Raw genomic sequence first — 19781 nt, 5'->3', positions numbered from 1 at the left:
AAGCCTTTGAATGAAAACAAACGCTGTGGTGACAGTGATGTACAGTCTTGTTGGTATATGTATGATTTCTATATATATTACATCAGATAAAAACTTTGGTTGTAAGATTCAGATAATTATTTATTAAAACCTAGACATTTTAAATGAGAATAAGAAAGTATGTCTTTGTGCCCCCCCCCCTCCCTGTTAATGCCCTACCTGGCCCCCTGGCTAAACTTTGCTAGACCCGCCCCTGCACAGTTACCAGCTGTCAGCTACTTAGAAAAGGATCCTGGTGTTATTTGTCTCTCAGAAACAGTTCATAACTTCCCTTCAACTCATTCATGTCACCTAAAAGGTAAACCTGTTTCTCCATCACCTGTTCAGCTCTGATGATCCAGTAAGGACATCTCCTGGTTTCATCTTCATGTTTCCCTCTCACCACATATCCAAACCAACATCATGACCAGCAGCTTTACAGCTGTGGCTCCAGCAAACATCAGCTGATACTAGAAATTAATATTAAATAAATTCTAACAACAGCTGATCAAGCTTAAACGTGCTGCTGTTGTTTAGCGCGACCTGCACTGTTTTCCTCTTTCTGGCGCAAAGTGGGCGATAAACAAACAAGAGAGACGATCAGCTGATCACTGATCAGTTTCATGATTGAAGAAGAAACTGGAGAGGGAGGGAGAGAGAATGAGAGGAGAAGCAGCTGACAGCGTAACGACAGAATAACTCCAGCTTTGTGTCTTTTTCCATTGTAGCTGAAGTCCGAGACAAACTATGTTCCTTTTCAGCTCAATACGAAATGCGTAATATTTTCTCTGAACGCGGGACGATTCCGCTTTTTACGGGACGGTTGGCAACTCTACGAACTACCCAATCAATCAACTACCCAATATTGAATCAATGTTGAACGCTGACATTGATTCGACGCCAAATTTTCAAACACTGTTAATGTTGAAACAGTGTCAGATTCTGATATTGAATCACTGCACCCTTGGTTACTATTGCAACAACAATAACGTCATGATTAAAAATCAGTACTTAACAGGTATTTGTATCAATACTAAACGGCTGCAAATTACAATCAATACTTAAACCTGCAAAAAAGACATAGGAAACCATTATATGCTGATGTCCATAATAATATCCATATAATATGAAGCATCTGGCATTATGTAATAATAAAAAAAAATGACAGACATCTCTGTATCAATAACAAAGTAATTTATTATATTTAAAAAAGCTTCTTTGTTACATGTATTGGTTACAGGACACTTTTTTTTTAAGCTTACTCTGGGATCGAGCTGGATATCAGGCATTCTGCACCCCCCCCCCCCCCCCCCCCCAACCTGCTGAGTCAGGTCATCTAGGACACAAACAAACAAAAAGAAGAAGAACAATAGGCCAAGTTAGATCTTAAATATGAATAACCTCTTGTCAATTGTCTTCAGCAGGGAGAAAGCATCTAAACTACTAGGCTGATTTATATGAAAGTCACAAGGCAGAAATCAGCAGACTGCTGCCTCACTTTGATTCTCAAAGAGCCATTAGCTGAAAGGCTCAAAGCCTAATTTTCTAGAGATCAAATGAATAAACCAAACTATTTGCAGTGAAATGCATTTCTATTCCTATTTATTGGATCTTCCAACGATAGCCTGCTGTTGTATATTCAAGCAGAACATACAGGAGAAGGCCATTTTTATGCAGTTTAACCGAATTTGATAATCTCTAAAGTTCTGGGTTACAAATTTCCCAGAACCTTTAAGAACTTACCATTGCTTTATTCACCTCCGGTCATTGCAGTTCATCTCATCTATGTTAAAAGGCTAATCCAGAGGCAATACCCCAGCATCAACAGGTTCAGTGCTGCAGGATTAACCAAAGGCTCTGAACTCTTCACGGAGGGTCCCGACTTCTCTGATCAGCTCTGTTATCATGATTATACGTTTTTGGAAGGCTGAATCTGTTCAAAAGAACAATAACACAAAGAATACTGGCTTGTGATAAACTGGATAAGCATTGTGATGAGAAAAACAACTATATCCATAAGTGATGGCTTCACATTTTGCATTCAGGTTTAAGTAGTTCAATCTGTTAAAACTGTTTACAATTTAGCCTTTTAACATACAAATGAAATCCTATATAAAATCTCAAAGTAGAATATTTTAGAATTTGCCTCAGACTCTCTGGAATCTAAAAAAGCTAAATATGATATTTAATAGCATAAATTAGTGTTTTGAAGTTAAGATTACAATGAAATTGTGATGCAGCTCATTGTTTCAAAGCATACCGTCGTTAGAGAACGCACTGAACGCAGACTACAGGGAGTGCAGAATTATTAGGCAAATGAGTGTTTTGTCCACATCATCCTCTTCATGCATGTTGTCTTACTCCAAGCTGTATAGGCTCGAAAGCCTACTACCAATTAAGCATATTAGGTGATGTGCATCTCTGTAATGAGAAGGGGTGTGGTCTAATGACATCAACACCATATATCAGGTGTGCATAATTATTAGGCAACGTCCTTTCCTTTGGCAAAATGGGTCAAAAGAAGGACTTGACAGGCTCAGAAAAGTCAAAAATAGTGAGATATCTTGCAGAGGGATGCAGCAGTCTCAAAATTGCAAAGCTTCTGAAGCGTGATCATCGAACAATCAAGCGTTTCATTCAAAATAGTCAACAGGGTCGCAAGAAGCGTGTGGAAAAACCAAGGCGCAAAATAACTGCCCATGAACTGAGAAAAGTCAAGCGTGCAGCTGCCAAGATGCCACTTGCCACCAGTTTGGCCATATTTCAGAGCTGCAACATCACTGGAGTGCCCAAAAGCACAAGGTGTGCAATACTCAGAGACATGGCCAAGGTAAGAAAGGCTGAAAGACGACCACCACTGAACAAGACACACAAGCTGAAACGTCAAGACTGGGCCAAGAAATATCTCAAGACTGGTTTTTCTAAGGTTTTATGGACTGATGAAATGAGAGTGAGTCTTGATGGGCCAGATGGATGGGCCCGTGGCTGGATTGGTAAAGGGCAGAGAGCTCCAGTCCGACTCAGACGCCAGCGAGGTGGAGGTGGAGTACTGGTTTGGGCTGGTATCATCAAAGATGAGCTTGTGGGGCCTTTTCGGGTTGAGGATGGAGTCAAGCTCAACTCCCAGTCCTACTGCCAGTTTCTGGAAGACACCTTCTTCAAGCAGTGGTACAGGAAGAAGTCTGCATCCTTCAAGAAAAACATGATTTTCATGCAGGACAATGCTCCATCACACGCGTCCAAGTACTCCACAGCGTGGCTGGCAAGAAAGGGTATAAAAGCAGAAAAACTAATGACATGGCCTCCTTGTTCACCTGATCTGAACCCCATTGAGAACCTGTGGTCCATCATCAAATGTGAGATTTACAAGGAGGGAAAACAGTACACCTCTCTGAACAGTGTCTGGGAGGCTGTGGTTGCTGCTGCACGCAATGTTGATGGTGAACAGATCAAAACACTGACAGAATCCATGGATGGCAGGCTTTTGAGTGTCCTTGCAAAGAAAGGTGGCTATATTGGTGGCTGATTTGTTTTTGTTTTGTTTTTGAATGTCAGAAATGTATATTTGTGAATGTGGAGATGTTATATTGGTTTCACTGGTAAAAATAAATAATTGAAATGGGTATATATTTGTTTTTTGTTAAGTTGCCTAATAATTATGCACAGTAATAGTCACCTGCACACAGATATCCCCCTAAAATAGCTAAAACTAAAAACAAACTAAAGACTACTTCCAAGAACATTCAGCTTTGATATTAATGAGTTTTTTGGGTTCATTGAGAACATGGTTGTTGTTCAATAATAAAATTATTCCTCAAAAATACAACTTGCCTAATAATTCTGTACTCCCTGTATTTGCTGGGGAGGTTGCATAGCTGTGTAGGTTGGCGAAAGGAGCCGGTAGCTGGCCAAGGCATCAGGATGTTTACTAGTAGTGGGTTGGGGGGCAGACTGCAGAGTGGTGGAGGCTGTTTAGAAAAAAAACATAAAATTAAAGATTACATACAACTCGTCTACAAAGGTTCCTGTTCTCACACACACATATATATATATATACACACACACACACACTAAACATTACATTATTACGTGGTACTTTCACACATGGTGCCTGGGGAAACCTTTTATTGTGGAGGTTGCTCATCATCAGAGTCTGTAACTGACTCTGATGATGAGCAACCTCCAAAATAAAAGGTTTGAAAGGTCTGAAAGAAAACAAAACAAAACATTAGTATTGAACTGCATTGTGTTTTTTGCTTATTTTGCCTTAAGTTATAGTAAAATTTACAACATCACACAAAAATGGTTAAAAACTAACAATAATTTGAAGACACTGATCTGAATTGAGAAAATGAAAAAAAAAAGCACAATGTCAATAAAAAGAGGAAAAACATGATATTCTAGATAAGTTCCAGGTAGGGTATGACATGAAAATGTTTTCTTTGTTCAGCGTTGGTATTTATGCTTTGAAATTTATGTGAAATTTATGCTTTTCTCCTTCTGTTTAAGTCAGCTTTAGTAATATCATACATACGTCAACCTTCAAATAACGAATAACTAAAAATAAACATCAGTTCAATGTCTCCTTGCTATCTGGGTAACCTTATGAATAAAATAAAGTTCACTATCAGTAACATCATAGCACCACCCAGCTGTATAGAAACTCCGTCATGCTAGCTAGTACGGAGTACGAGTTATTGTAACTGACTGTAAAAAGTCAGCACAACGAAAATAAACTCCACCTAAACTTGGTTTATATCTGACCCAGATAGACTGCAGGTCATAACTTCTTACCTGAAGTTCAGTTCACCTGACACTCGGACCTCGGGTGTCTCCTCCTCCTGCCTCCCCCTCCTGCCTCCCCTTCCCTCATCCACCTGCTGGCCTCTGTGGAAGCTCCGCCATAGCCACCACCAAACAACTGACTTATTTTTACACATCTGCCAACGTCTGGCCAATCCATCACCTTTCATTGTTTATACTGTTAGTAAAAAAAAAAAAAAAAAATCATCGGCCCATAAAAACGAAAAATCACCATCGGCCCACCAGGCAAATGCCCAGCTATGGTCTTGCCATCACTGCCATCAGTTAACCCTTCGTGTGCCAGCTGTGGCACGTGTGCCCAGGGTTGCTGACCCCTGAGTTACACTATGAAGCAAGGCAAGTCTGAGGGGGTCCAACCCTGTACTAATGAAGTGGTAGAGAGTACAGAGGGCCTGGTGGCACCAGTGTCCGGCAGCCTCGCCTCTGTCAATGCGCCCCAGGGTGGCTGCCATCACCAGTGTGTGAATGTGTGTGTGAATGGGTGGATGACTGGTTGTGTTTGGGGTCCTTAGGGACTAGTAAAGCGCTATACAAATACAGGCCATTTACCATTTACATATCTGTACATAGCATTTTATGTTTGGGGGGCTATGTGGGGCTGCATGGCATCAACGCATTAGCGTGGTTAGCTCGTTAGCGCCGTGCAGCCCCTCGCACAGGGTGATCTGCGGTAATTGGCTAATGGAGATTTGCCGCGTTAATGCGATTATGGCGTGAACCTAATTTTAACGAGATTAACGCTGACAGCACTAACATAAGCATAAAAGTGTACTGAACAATCACACAAAAGCTGCCTTGGCTGGTTGTCGACCTAGTTTTCAAAGAAGATCCAGGATGGCAGTAAATAACAGGATGGATGCAAACAGCTCGTGATTCACTTTCAACTTCCATCCATCCATTCTTCATTTTGAGCAAATATTTACCTACAGACAACTTTAAAAGTAAAGAATCTGATTTAGTATTCTTTTTATTAAGTTTGTTTTCAAATACTGACAGAAATATAAACTTTTTTGTTCTGTAGTTTCTTTGTTGTAAATAAATCTCATGGAAAGCCTGTTTATTTCCCCTTAATGGTGCTACATCTGTCAGAAAAAATGCATTTGTAGGTTTTAAATAAATTATGTTGTTTGTGCCCATGAAAAACTTGCCAAATCTTCTGTGGCAATGCCAAACACCTGATACTGCTATTGACTCGTTTTGAGTTTCTCCTAGCCAACTTGCCATAAATCCTGATTGAAGAATAGGATGCCACGTGAGTGTTTCTTCCACATACTACTCAGGCTTTTGTTTGTTAAATGGATAGATTGTTAAATTGCCAGTATGACTTGTTTCTTCAGACTTCAATCAGCTAATCCAATAAACAACATCAAACAAGAGTCAGTAACAGAATAAGCTGTTTGGCATTGGCAGATTTGGCAAGTTTTTCATGGGTGCAGCACACATACTCAACCACCCACTAAGAGGAAATATACAGGCTTTCCCACAAGTATGCTTTACTGTGAAAAAAAAGTTCTTACAAGAAAGAAATGATCAACCAAATACAAACTTCCATACTTTTTGTTCCATGTTTAGCTGCATTTTGGGATAATATAGAATGGAGTGAAGCCAGTGATGTTACAAGACATTTCTGATGATTTAATGCTTGCTTCTCTCTGTCCTTGTATGTCTCTTTCCCTGCAGATGTATGTGACGTATACCGTGCAGGCAAAAGGCACTCGTCTGGCTAAGCCAGTGTTGTCTCTCGGGCTAATGTGTCTGGCCTTCCTCACTGGTTTGAACCGTGTGGCTGAATACCGCAACCACTGGTCAGATGTCATCGCTGGCTTTATCATTGGCACTGCCATTGCCACTTTCCTGGTGAGACTCATACCCAAAGCTCATGTGTACTGTAAACTGATTGAAATAACTGATTTAAGAAAGTTTTTTATTACTCCTCAGCCATAAAAGGCTGATTGGAGTTTGTGAATGCAATAAAAATAAATAACTAGTCTGTCAAATGGAATAAAGTCTGTTCCTTCAAATATATTTAATTCCTTTACAACTCCAATCTGGAAAGTTAAACATATTAGTGTTTGTAGTATATCAGGGTTGTTTCAAATGGGTGTACATTTGTGTGGGATTAATGGAGACTCCGTCATTTTTAGAAACTTCCACCATGCTGTCAGAAAGGAGCTGATATATAACAAATTTCCCACATGTGGGACTTATAAAGGTTTATCTTACCTTAGGTTTCTCTTACATTGATGCTTTTAAAGCATACATGTTGTTTGATGCTTGAGCTAATGAATGGTAGGTCAGAAAGCCCACACACATGGACCAGTACCTCCTCTTTGACTCCCACCACCCTCTGGAACACTACCTTTCAGTAATCAGGACCCTACACCACCGGGCAGAACATGTTCCCTCTAAGCCTGAAGGGAAGAAGAAGAAGAAGGAATGTAAAGGAAACTCTTAAAACATGCGGTTATCCTAACTGGGCTTTTATCAAGTCAGCAAAGAGGCACAGAAAAGAAGATCAGACACCAGTGAGGGAGGATAAGAAAGACAAACGCAACAACATTGTCATCCCCTATGTAGCCGGTGTATCAGAAAAAAGGAGAGTTTTCTCCAAGCACGAGGTACTCCGAGGTACATCAGACCCAGCAACACACTCAGACACAAACTGCTTCATCCCAAAGACAAAACTCCTAAACACAAACTTAACAACATAGTATATGCTGTGCAGTGCACTGAGGAATGCTCAGACCTCTACATTGGAGAGACCAAACAGCCACTTCACAAGCGCATGGCACAACATAGAAGAGCCATCTCCACGGGTAGACTCGGCAGTCCATCTGCATCTAAAGGTCAAAGGACACTCTTTCGAGGATGCCAATGTTCACATTTTGGACAGAGAGGACAGATGGTTTGAAAGAGGAGTGAAAGAAGCATCTATGTCCACTGTGAGCGACCATCTTTGAACAGAGACGGTGGTTTACGACACCAACTGTCTGTCATCATTGGCATCGTTGGGGAATAAGTGTGGAGAACAGCCAAACACAAGATCACCCTGGAGGAAAACTCCCCTCCAGCAATCCTGCCCCCTGGAAAATGGTTCAGGTCCTGGGGACACACCGCCACAGAACAGGGGTAATACCTGAGGCTCAGTGGAGACAGCAACCTGGGATGCAGGACTCTCTGAAGCAGGGAATGGAACTAGCATAGGCATGGTGGACCATTACTTTTCTTAAAAGATGCACAGAAAAGAAGACCAGACACCAACTGGGGAGGATCAGAAAGACGAACGCAACAACTATATATTTTGTTGGTACTGTGTGTATGTGCCACATTGGCCATAGAACCATACTAATTTAAAGATGTGTTATATTTGCGCTTGTAGGTGGTGTGTGTGGTCCATAACTTCAAAGGGAAGTTACTACTGAGCGAGGAGTCACTAGTGGAGCAGCGGCCCAATATAGCCATGTTAAACATTGACCAAGGGGAGAGTCCGCTGGAGAAGTACATCACCTCACAGGTTGGTACTGCCCAACAGAGCACACTGCTAAAATACTTCATCACAATTTCACACTTTAAGAAATTGAAGCTAGTTGTTTAAAAAAAGAAATAAGTTTATAAATCAATGGACAGGAATAAATGTTGGTGTCTTAGTTAAAGACTTGTGTGATCAAGAAATATTACCTCCGAAGTCAAACATCAGCCTCAAATGGGGAAAGGAGAAGTTTAATATGCTAAGGTAACCTTAAGAGTTGTAAAAACTGTCAAGACACAATGTTGGATTATACAAACGCTATAAAAATCTAAAGAGTTAGGCTGTGTGACTTTTAAAGATACCACTTAGATAAAGTCAGGAACTTAAATACAATCATATATGACACCCTGGGTAAATGCTGAACATCAAATCAAGCATGTGTGTTAGATTTTAAATACAGTGATAATGGGACTAGTGTCTTCAACCATCATTGGTAGAACGTTGGAATGTGTGCAAAAGCTGATGCATTTAAATCCACTGTATCTGATGTATGTATTAGTGTAGAAAACATATTTGACTCAGTCTGCATACCAAGCAAAAATACAAGTCATGTGGAGCATGATTCCAATGTTAGGACACTTTGATCTAACTTCTACTACAGTGTTCTGGATGGTACAGTGCCGTGAAAAGTCCCGTAGCTGATCACACATGTTTCAGATCACCAAAGAAATGTATAATATTATACAAAGATAACACAGGTAAATGCAAAAAGCAGTTTGTACAACTGGCCTATATGAAAAAGCACCCCCCCTAAAATTAATAACTGGTTGTGTCACTGATGCATATCAAGCAATTTTCACTTTTTCACGTAGAGTCTCATACACAGCAAATCCAGCATGTCCAAATTAACACTGTCGGATTTGATTTCAACACTATTAAAGTGTCTATATGGGTCCACACCAGAGAGTGTTAATTTAACTCTTTTTGGAGAGTTGGTACGTTAACTCTGATTTAGTGTTAAACACCAAATCTGTCTGGAGTTGATAATTTAACACTTGGTGTTAAGAGTTTATATATTAACTCTCAAAGAGTATTTTAGTTTAACTATGTAAGAGTTATCTTCTAATTCATTCTAAAAAGCGGGAATTTTACTGTTCTGAACTTCTAGAAATTTCTTTTGGAAATAAACATTTACTAAAAAGATGCAATGGTTTTTGAAAAACATTTATTCTGAACTGTGCACCACAATTTCAAAACATTTTCTGAAAGATGTAACAGTATACATGTTCTCACTTTCATTAGAATTTTGTTTATCAAAAGGTCTGACATAGGTGAGCTGGTAAATGCAAATAACAGCATTCTCAACACTTATTTCTTCAATACAATATGCATGTCCTTCATTCATCCCTTTGTGGAACTTCAACGCACTTCTGCTCTCCCCCATACTCCATCTTCACAAGCATATCCTGTGTGGAGATCGAATAAAAATTAGTTGACACTAATTAATGGCACAAATAATCCAGTAAACAATTGCAGCACAGTAAAAAAAAAAGGAATCCTCTTTGAGCCAGGTAATACTGAACTAAATGTAAAACCTCAACCTTTTTCATTTTTACCTAAACCGTGTGCACAAAACTCTGGAGGGATCTAAATGCTAACGTAGAACCCAGTCAGGACGTCAGCTACTGCTGTTTGCTCGTTTGTTTTTTTTATGGGCGATCGTTTTCAGGCTTCAAGTAGCACCATTATACCAACATTTCACATTCTACACATTGTTTTAGGTGTATTTGACCAAAAGTTTGACTGAAAATTCACATGCAAGCTTTTTTCAAGGCTGTGGTATTTGCCCGCAAACAATACCTTTCAGCTAGCTAAAACAGAATATTATGCTATCACCGAGCAACATGGCTAATGCCTTTCACACAGCTTTGTCTCAACTCCAAAGAGCCACAGAAGTAAAAGCTAATAATAATAATTGAAACAATCTTTGAAAAAATGACTTACCAAGCATGGCAAACAACTCAAATATGTAGAGCAAAATGTTCTGAAACGGCTTCACTTCAGCTTCGATTGGAGCCGTGCTGGGGGCGGAGTCTGTGAATTTACTCTGTTGGTGTCATAGCCCCTCTAGGAGTTCAGAGTTAAGAGGTCAAGAGTTAATGTTTCCATTGAACACCTCCAGATTTGACCTAGAAACACTCATTTTTAACACTCGATTTTAACTACTATCATTTTACACCTCAGAGTTACATTAAAAGAATGTGACTCTGCTTAGAGTAAAATTAACTCTACTTTTGCAAGGAGACCACTAACACCAAAAAATTTAACACTTTTCAATTTGCTGTGTAGGCTTGCATACCTGAGCTTCTTTCCATGAATAAATCAATCATCATTTAAAAACATTTTGTATTTACAAAATGTATTTGCATTAAAATAATGCAAACAACATTCTGGCAGCAATGTTTCATCCTATATTGATCTGCCATTTCCATAAGAAATAAATTAATGAAGGAGACAGAATCTAAAAATCTCCACTGAAACTCAGACTGTTGATTTGGTACATCTGGTCTGCTTAATAAGAGTTAAATGTGACATGAGAGGAGTCATCTACAATCACTCTGCAGAGTAAATGCATCAAAGTATCAAATGAAAAACATGTTATGCTGCTAACAGTCAGTACACTGTAGTGCAACAGGTCACAGTCACCGATTGGGTGAATTCTGTGTGTGGGTTCGTGGTGCATCAGGCTGCACCAACTGACAGTAAATTTTAATCAGGATGACACAGCTCAAGTGGAAACTATTCCATGAAGTGTGTTACGGGAGCCATCAGAGGCTCTACAGGTTCCTCTTCCCTCTCCACAGTATGGACAACCTTGTGTCACCCCCACATGCAGCACATATACCATATTTCCCTGTCTGTCGTCCACACACCTCCATACATTGTCCCATCAACTTATTAAACCCTGGCCAATCTATTCCCAGAAACAGGGCAAGCGTTTGGGAGCTAGCAGCAGCCTCAATTCTGTGCTTTCTGCCCTTGTACTTCATTTCCACTGGTACTACAGGATATCAGTGAACATCCCCAATGTACACACTTAATATCCACCTACAAATGCCCCTACCAAAGACCCTCTGGGAACCAGGTTCTGTTGACTCAGGGATTGCCTTTACCACCTTGTATTCTTTCTTGAACGCTGGATATCTCTCCTGGATCAAGGGAAGATATCTGAGACCTGGAGACCTGCACCACCTGGCCATCCTGCATGAGCGGGCACTTATTTCCCTTCTACAGCCACACCACTAATCATACCTCACTGCCATGATGCCCATGTTGAAAATCCTGATTAACCATACATAAATGAGTAAAGTTGCGACATTACATAATACATAAAAGTTATTTCATGTAATGATTTTTGAAAACTATTTGCATCATCTCCGTTTATTGTTAACATGCGTACATCAGCAAATGCTAGCTGTATCAAGGGAACCACCAGGACTCCATCACATGACAGTTCAGAAAGTTTATTGAAGTGAGGATTGAAGCCCAACCCAAAGCATAAGAACTTAGTGATGTTTCCACGGGGCACATTTTTCCAAGGGTTCATTCTCTTAAGTATTGGCAGCCAAACCAAGATACCAGGAAAAGGTGAGTGATCACTAGCAGCTGTGTGGAGATAAAGGGCAGGAACGTGGGATGAGGCCCATCCCACCCAATGCAAACTAACAGACATCCATACATTCACACACACGCACTGAGGACTGAGGAACCATGGCATTTCCCCCTCCCAGTGAGAGCCTCCAGGCGACCCACCAATCCTATAATAAAAAAAATAACATTAAAGGGAAAACATGAAACATCATATAAAAAAAGTTCTCAGCAGTTAAATTGCTGCACCCTCCTCTGTGGTCAGGGGCTCCATGCTGGCTTCTGTCCACTTGCAGCTTATCCTCGACCGGCATTCTTTACTACATCATATCCTAATCCACAGCATGATCAGCACCTTTGGCTGGTGGTTATGCTTAGGTTGAATCTACTGGCAAAAGAGAATCAGCTGAGGTGTTTGGCAGAGTGGAGTTAGGCAAGGTTCATTTACTCAATCACAGCAATCAGTGAATGTTCTGCTCCTCTGTTCCCTAAAGGTTTGCAAACCCCAGGAATTGCTGAAGCTGTATCCTGTTTTGGGGGTACTTCTGAAATTCTGACTCCATGTTCAGACCATGGAAATCAAGAAAATCTGATTTATCCTCTTTTTTTTCTACAAAGAAGAAATCCAGCGGGCGGAGAATAGGGACGGATTATACGAGCAGCTAGTGAGTCTGTGGTACTTTCTCCAAAGCCTCTCGTTCATGTTTTATGAGACTGTACACACATCTTGAAAACAACAGAGCATCAGGAAGCAGATCAATAGAGCAGTCATATGGCCGGTATGGAGGGAGAGAGAGAAAGAGCTGTGTTTACTGAAAATGTCAGCTAGCCCATGATATACACCAGGGACAAAAGACAGATCAGGCAGGTAGACAGGCTAGGAACACAAACTAACTTTAAACAGTTTTGGTGACTACTGAGACTCCAGCCAGAGATACAATTATTGTTCCAATCTATATTTGGGCTATGAGTGCTAAGCCAAGAGCCTTCAAGAACCAGGGGAGTGCTAGGATCATTGAAAAGGAAGAGACTAATTTGGTAGAATGCTCTAGCTCTAACTTGGCACTTTTTTTACTCTACCTGAGCACTCGAAGCAACTTGCCCCATTCACTCATGCACTTCTTCATATGCTTTTTTGTTGTTGTTATAAATATGTGCTTTCTATCTAATATTTATGCTCCAATGGATGCAGCCAGGAAATGAACTACCAACCTTGTGATTACTAGATAACCTCTACTTCCTGAGCTACAGCCACTCCTTTTTTGAACATGATTGCCAGACAAAGCGAGACAGAGACTGATCAATAAAATTCTGTTCGGCGTCTCAGTCACCAAATTCTTGGACTAAATGGGTGCAATTGTTGACAACTAGTTTAGCAGGCACCAAAAGTCTTGGTAGGGAAGTGTCACTGTTTATTTTGCCCACCAGTATCCCAGCAGTTACTGACAGACAACACAGTGGACATCAAACAGGGCTATAGGGTTAAACCACTACCACACCTGGGGAAGTCTAACCACACATTACTGTTTTTGATCCTGGAATGTATCCCACTCATCAAAACTGCTACAAAAATAGCACAAAGACAGTCAAAACTTGGCCAGACGGAGCCTCTTAGCAGTTGTAGGAATGTTTCAGCAAGACATACTGGGATATTTTAGAACACCTGGACCTGGAAGTGTTTTGTGACAGTGTACTATGCTACATCAGCAACTGCATAGACATTGTCACGGAGGATAAACACATTTAAATCCATCCCAACCAGAAGCCCTGGATGATCTGGGAGGTCCAGAGCCTGTTGAAGGAGAGGAACACTGCCTTCAAGTCTGGTGACGCGGCTCTGTACATCAAAGCCTGTGCCAACCAGAAGAGAAGCATCCATGAGGCAAAGTCAGACTACAAGAAAAAGATTGAAGAACACATGGACAGCAATTAAAGCAAGCAGGTCTGGCAGAGGAACTGACCCTCTACTTTGTCCGGTTTGAGGTGGGATCATAAGAGGCAGCTGGATCCTATCCTGATACCATCAAAAGTCCCATTCTCACAGTGGAGGAGCACAATGTGAGGTGCACGCTGCATGCCGTCAAACCTCGGAAGGCAGCTGGATCTGACGGCATCTCACGTACTGAAGGACTGTACAGGCAAACTGGCTGGGGTCTTCGCGAGGATATTCAATCAGTCCCTCTGTTAGTCGGTTGTCCAACCCTGCTTGAAGTTGTCTGTCATCGTCCCTCTGGCCAAAAATCAAACCATCACCAGTTTCAATGACTACAGGCCAGTAGCTTTGACTCCTGTGGTGATGAAGTACTCATCAGGAACCACATTATGTTCTTCATTTCTACCACATTCAATCCATACCAATTTGCCTACAGAGATAATAGGTCTACTGATGTTACTGTGGCCACAGCTCTCCATGCTGTTCTGTCCCACTGGCCACACTCCACTTGCCTTTGGCCAATGAGACCACCTACAGGGATGAGGTGGAGCATCTGACAGTGTGGTGTAGAAAACACAACTTGTTCCTGTACACTGCAAAAACCAAGGGGCCTGTTGTGGACTTCCGCTTTTTGGGAGTCAACATCAGCGAGGATCTGATCTGGGAAATGCACACTGCTGAGGTAATGAAGAAGAGACTGCTTTCTGAGCATTCTCACAAAGAATAACATCCCTGAAAAATGGTGGGTGTCCTTCTATTGCTGCACAGTAGAAAGAATCCTGGCATTTTTTCCAGCTGCACAGTAGCACAGAAGAAAGAGCTCCACAGGGTTATCCAGATATTAGGGCTGCACGATTTTGCATAAAATGAGAATCACGATTTCTTGGCTTAGAATTGAGATCACGATTCTCTCACGATTTTCTTTTCCAGTATAAATATTTATTGCACTTATTAACTGCACATCAACTTCGTAACAGTTGAGACTGAACATAAAAACAATAAATAAACATAAAAACAACAAATGTCTCACGTTTTGTTGTTGCCGCAAAATGTTGTACTGCTTGAAATTCCGTCTCCACCGTTAGAAAAATAGTTGCGGGACGGCACTGTGTAGCGTTTGTCTGGGGTGTTGATCGTTTTCCTAAATCCCTCGTTTTGCACAGTGTTGATGGAGCCATATCTGTGGTCAGGTGATAAGTGATAGCCTCCGTGATGTCTTTGTGCCTGCGGGAGTTCGATGGGTATAGGGAAGCGCTGTATAAGGTTCCCGTTATTGATGTTTGGGTGGTTGACCGGGACGGATTTTCTCCTGTCACTTTCTCGTCATCCCTGACGTGCTCTCCGTTGTTTTTCCTGCTAATTTTAGCATCACACGGCACAGCTTCTGTATCACGTGGTATAAGGCTCCGCCCTTGTCATTTGTTGAGCAGGAAGAGTGAGCGCTTGTTTTCATGCAGATTACGTCCCGGATCAAAATGCGGTACAATCGTCGTCGTTTTTTTTTTTTTTTTTTAATCGTTGTCATTTGGAAATGAGATCGCACATAAGCATGAATCGAGATCGTGATTTTCTAACGATTAATCGTGCAGCCCTACCAGATATAGTCAGCCATCTTCTGCTCTCACTTGAAGAACTGCAGAGGTCTCAAGAACATTAATAAAATCCTTTATTAAAGAGACCCAACTTACCCTGGTCATGTACTGTTTGAACATCTACCTTTAGGAGGATACCTAGGTATTTAAAGAAAAATGCACCCTTAGAGAGCAAACGTTTCTTAGGAGGAAAGATGGCCAGAGGTTCTTGTAATCTTCAGGCAGCATTGCATTAAAAACAGGCATGATCCTGTTGTGGATATCACTGCATATCACTGCATTTCCAGAAATCATTGTCTATGGTTCGCTGTGCCATTCAAAGGTTAAAGCTCTGTCACACAAAGAAGAAGCCTTGTTCAAAAATGATGCTAATATTTTTTTATGGTAAATGTTCTATGTTTAATTGTGAAAAGAAGATAGGTTTATGTGATTTTAAAATTATTCTATTATTTGTATTTATATTTTGCACTTAAAAAAAAGAGTTATGTACAGTGGGGCAAAAAAGTATTTAGTCAGCCACCGATTGTGCAAGTTCCCCCACTTAAAATGATGACAGAGGTCAGTAATTTGCACCAGAGGTACACTTCAACTGTGAGAGACAGAATGTGAAAAAAAATCCATGAATCCACATGGTAGGATTTGTAAAGAATTTATTCGTAAATCAGGGTGGAAAATAAGTATTTGGTCACCTCAAACAAGGAAAATCTCTGGCTCTCACAGACCTGTAACGTCTTCTGTAAGAAGCTTTTCTGTCCCCCACTCGTTACCTGTATGAATGGCACCTGTTTGAACTCATCATCTGTATAAAAGACACCTGTCCACAGCCTCAAACAGTCAGACTCCAAACTCCGCCATGGCCAAGACCAAAGAGCTTTCGAAGGACACCAGGAAAAGTATTGTAGACCTGCACCAGACTGGGAAGAGTGAATCTACAATAGGCAAGCAGCTTGGTGTGAAAAAATCAACTGTGGGAGCAATCATCAGAAAATGGAAGACATACAAGACCACTGATAATCTCCCTCCATCTGGGGCTCCACGCAAGATCTCATCCCGTGGGGTCAAAATGATCATGAGAACGGTGAGCAAAGATCCCAGAACCACACGGGGGGACCTGGTGAATGACCTGCAGAGAGCTGGGACCAAAGTAACAAAGGTCACCATCAGTAACACACTACAACGGCAGGGAATCAAATCCCACAGTGCCAGACGTGTTCCGCTGCTGAAGCCAGTGCATGTCCAGGCCCGTCTGAAGTTTGCCAGAGAGCACATGGATGATACAGCAGAGGATTGGGAGAATGTCATGTGGTCAGATGAAACCAAAGTAGAACTTTTTGGTATAAACTCAACTCGTCGTGTTTGGAGGAAGAAGAATACTGAGTTGCATCCCAAGAACACCATACCTACTGTGAAGCATGGGGGTGGAAACATCATGCTATGGGGCTGTTTTTCTGCCAAGGGGACAGGACGACTGATCCGTGTTAAGGACAGAATGAATGGGGCCATGTATCGTGAGATTTTGAGCCAAAACCTCCTTCCATCAGTGAGAACTTTGAAGATGAAACGAGGCTGGGTCTTCCAACATGACAATGATCCAAAACACACCGCCCGGGCAACAAAGGAGCCTAGCCAGTCTCCAGACCTCAACCCCATAGAAAATCTGTGGCGGGAGTTGAAAGTCCGTGTTGCTCGGCGACAGCCCCAAAACATCACTGCTCTCGAGAAGATCTGCATGGAGGAATGGGCCAAAATACCAGCTACTGTGTGTGCAAACCTGGTAAAGACCTATAGTAAACGTTTGACCTCTGTTATTGCCAACAAAGGTTATGTTACAAAGTATTGAGTTGTATTTTTGTTATTGACCAAATACTTATTTTCCACCCTGATTTACAAATAAATTCTTTACAAATCCTACCATGTGGATTCATGGATTTTTTTTTTTTCACATTCTGTCTCTCACAGTTGAAGTGTACCTCTGGTGCAAATTACTGACCTCTGTCATCATTTTAAGTGGGGGAACTTGCACAATCGGTGGCTGACTAAATACTTTTTTGCCCCACTGTATTTGCACACTGATCCCCTTATAGTTGAAGCAAACCCTGCAGTCCCCCATTTTAAAGATAGGAACCACAATCCCAGTGTGTCAATCCAGAGATACTGCCCCATATCTCCACACAACATTGTGGAGGTGTGTCAACCACAACAGCCCTACAACATCCAATCCTCAATTGAAGTCAGAAGCGCTCCAACCACACTATGCACAATATGGATACAGCACCGCTTTACTCTCTGGAGTCACCTGACAGTTTGCCTGAATCACTTTGAGTCACTCCAAAAGTTTCTGTGGCCTCACAAAACTTCCCCCCACCCCGAGTTTCTGCATTAAGTCCTGCCCGAGCAAGGTGCGCTTGGCCTGCTGGTACACATCGGCTGCCTCCGAAGTCCCACAGATTAGCCTTTCTCCACCTGATGCTGCCCTTAATCTGGTTCAGGGGTTACCACCTCAACAGGCACCAACCACCTTGCGGTCGCAGCTCAGTGCAGCAGTACATCAGTAAGGTGCTAAACATGGTCCATGGTCCATTCAGACTCAGTTCAGTCTACATCACAATACTGTTGAAGCTCTGCTGGAGGTGGGAGTTAAAGATGTCTCGGACCAGGGGCTCTGCTAGGCATTCGAAGTGTACCTTCACTGTATGTTTAGATGTGCCAGGTCTGTCCAGCATCCTGCCCCGCCACCTGATCCAACTCACCACCAGGTGGTGATCTGCTGACAGTTCAGTCCCTCTCTTCACCAAAGTATCCCGAACATTCGGCCACAGATCTGATAATAAGAATGCAAAATCAATCAACGACCTGCGGCATGGGGTATCCTGGTGATATGTGCATTCGTGGGAAAACTGTGGTTTGCACAGAAGTCCAATAACAGAACACCGCTTGGGTTCTCACCAAGGGCATCTTCAGACTAGGACAGAGTCAAGCCCCAGACTCACATCCTAACACACTAGCTCAGGCTCTTTCCCCAACAGAAAGGTGACATTCCATATCTCAATCGCAAGCCCTCATGCACCCCAGGGGCTTGGCCACCACAGGGGTTTTGCCCGCAAGGATTTGTGACCTGTAGTTGGGATTGGTCCGCCAGGGGCTCTGCGCTTTGCTGCCTGGCACACGTTGTACCTGATCCCTACAGCGCCTTCTGCAGGGGGTGGGCCTATAGGAGGGTGGGCCTATGACCCTTCTGCACCTGACTGGGCCCCATGGGATGAGGCCCAGCCAACAGGCGCTCACCTCCCCAGGCCCATCTCCAAGGCCTGGCACTGGTAACACTATCCCAGGCAGGGCCAACTGTTGTCTTGATGTGACACATATAATCACTGTTTGTCTGGCCCCTCACCCTGGACCCTACCAGGGGGCAAAAGCCCCCCGAACTGGCATCCCAGGGAAACATAAACCCCCTGCACATCCTGTCGTGTTCGGGTCAAATCTGAAAAAACTCATAAACATTGTGTTTTACATCCGATTGCCTCGAGGCCTTATGACGTCCTCCAAACTATGCACTTGAACATATAAAAGTGATGAGCACCTCTTTCGTTGAATTTTGAGTGGTTTAATCAATTGTGTCACACCCGTGGTGTTCCTGGTCTAAGGTCACCGCCATAGAAAATGAATGGGAATCCCCCCCCCCCCCTTTGGCCTCTGACCCCCTGAATGGGTCACTGAATGATAAAATGAAAGACCCACTTTTACGACCTACTAAACAACCCACTGAATGTCCCACTGAATGACCGCTGAACGACTCATTGAACGACCCATTGAACTGAGCTTGGTGGTGAAAAATGTCTCTTATGTTTTTTTAGAGCTGTTAAAACTGACCGGTGAATTGTGACCGGGAACATTAAAGTAAGGGGTGGGGGTGAACACAACCAGAGGGTTAATAGTAACTGATCTTTAATGTCCTCAAATCAAATGAGAGTAGTATATTTTTCGTTTCTTAAAGACACTTAATGAATAATTAAAGGAAAAGCTACCACTTCCAGCACTACTGTCACCAAAACCTGTTACAGTAGTTAACTACTAACTAATTAATTTTTAAACTAATGTTGGAAATTGAAAGCAAAGGGCAGATTTGCAGACAGGTGTGAACAAAAATGCAAAGCTTTAGGTAGGCTATTTTCAGATTCCAGAATTACAGAATCCATTGTAAGGAAACCAAAATACACAGCATTTCTTTAACAGGCAGGGACATGCGGGTTTGATAACAGAAACTGAGACAAAGACTGAGTTGAAGACAACGTTATTT

General features: G+C 42.0%; 1 protein-coding gene across 2 annotated transcripts in view; it reads left to right on the top strand.

Moving 5' to 3' along the window:
• Positions 1-19781, top strand: part of plppr5b (phospholipid phosphatase related 5b) — a 140853-nt gene that overhangs the window by 105461 nt on the left and 15611 nt on the right. For both annotated transcript variants that reach the window (XM_086305329.1, XM_086305327.1), the window contains exons 5-6: positions 6523-6699; positions 8222-8356. In XM_086305329.1, the coding sequence (XP_086161455.1) occupies positions 6523-6699; positions 8222-8356 (312 nt within the window). The remainder of the gene's footprint in view (positions 1-6522; positions 6700-8221; positions 8357-19781) is intronic.

The sequence above is a fragment of the Aulonocara sp. 'chitande type north' Nkhata Bay genome, linkage group LG9 (assembly GCF_057382095.1).
Source record: "Aulonocara sp. 'chitande type north' Nkhata Bay isolate Kocher_YH1m ecotype deep benthic linkage group LG9, A_spYH_male_GT1.1, whole genome shotgun sequence".
Taxonomy (NCBI): Eukaryota; Metazoa; Chordata; class Actinopteri; order Cichliformes; family Cichlidae; genus Aulonocara; species Aulonocara sp. 'chitande type north' Nkhata Bay.
This window is presented reverse-complemented; position numbering and strand designations above follow the sequence as displayed.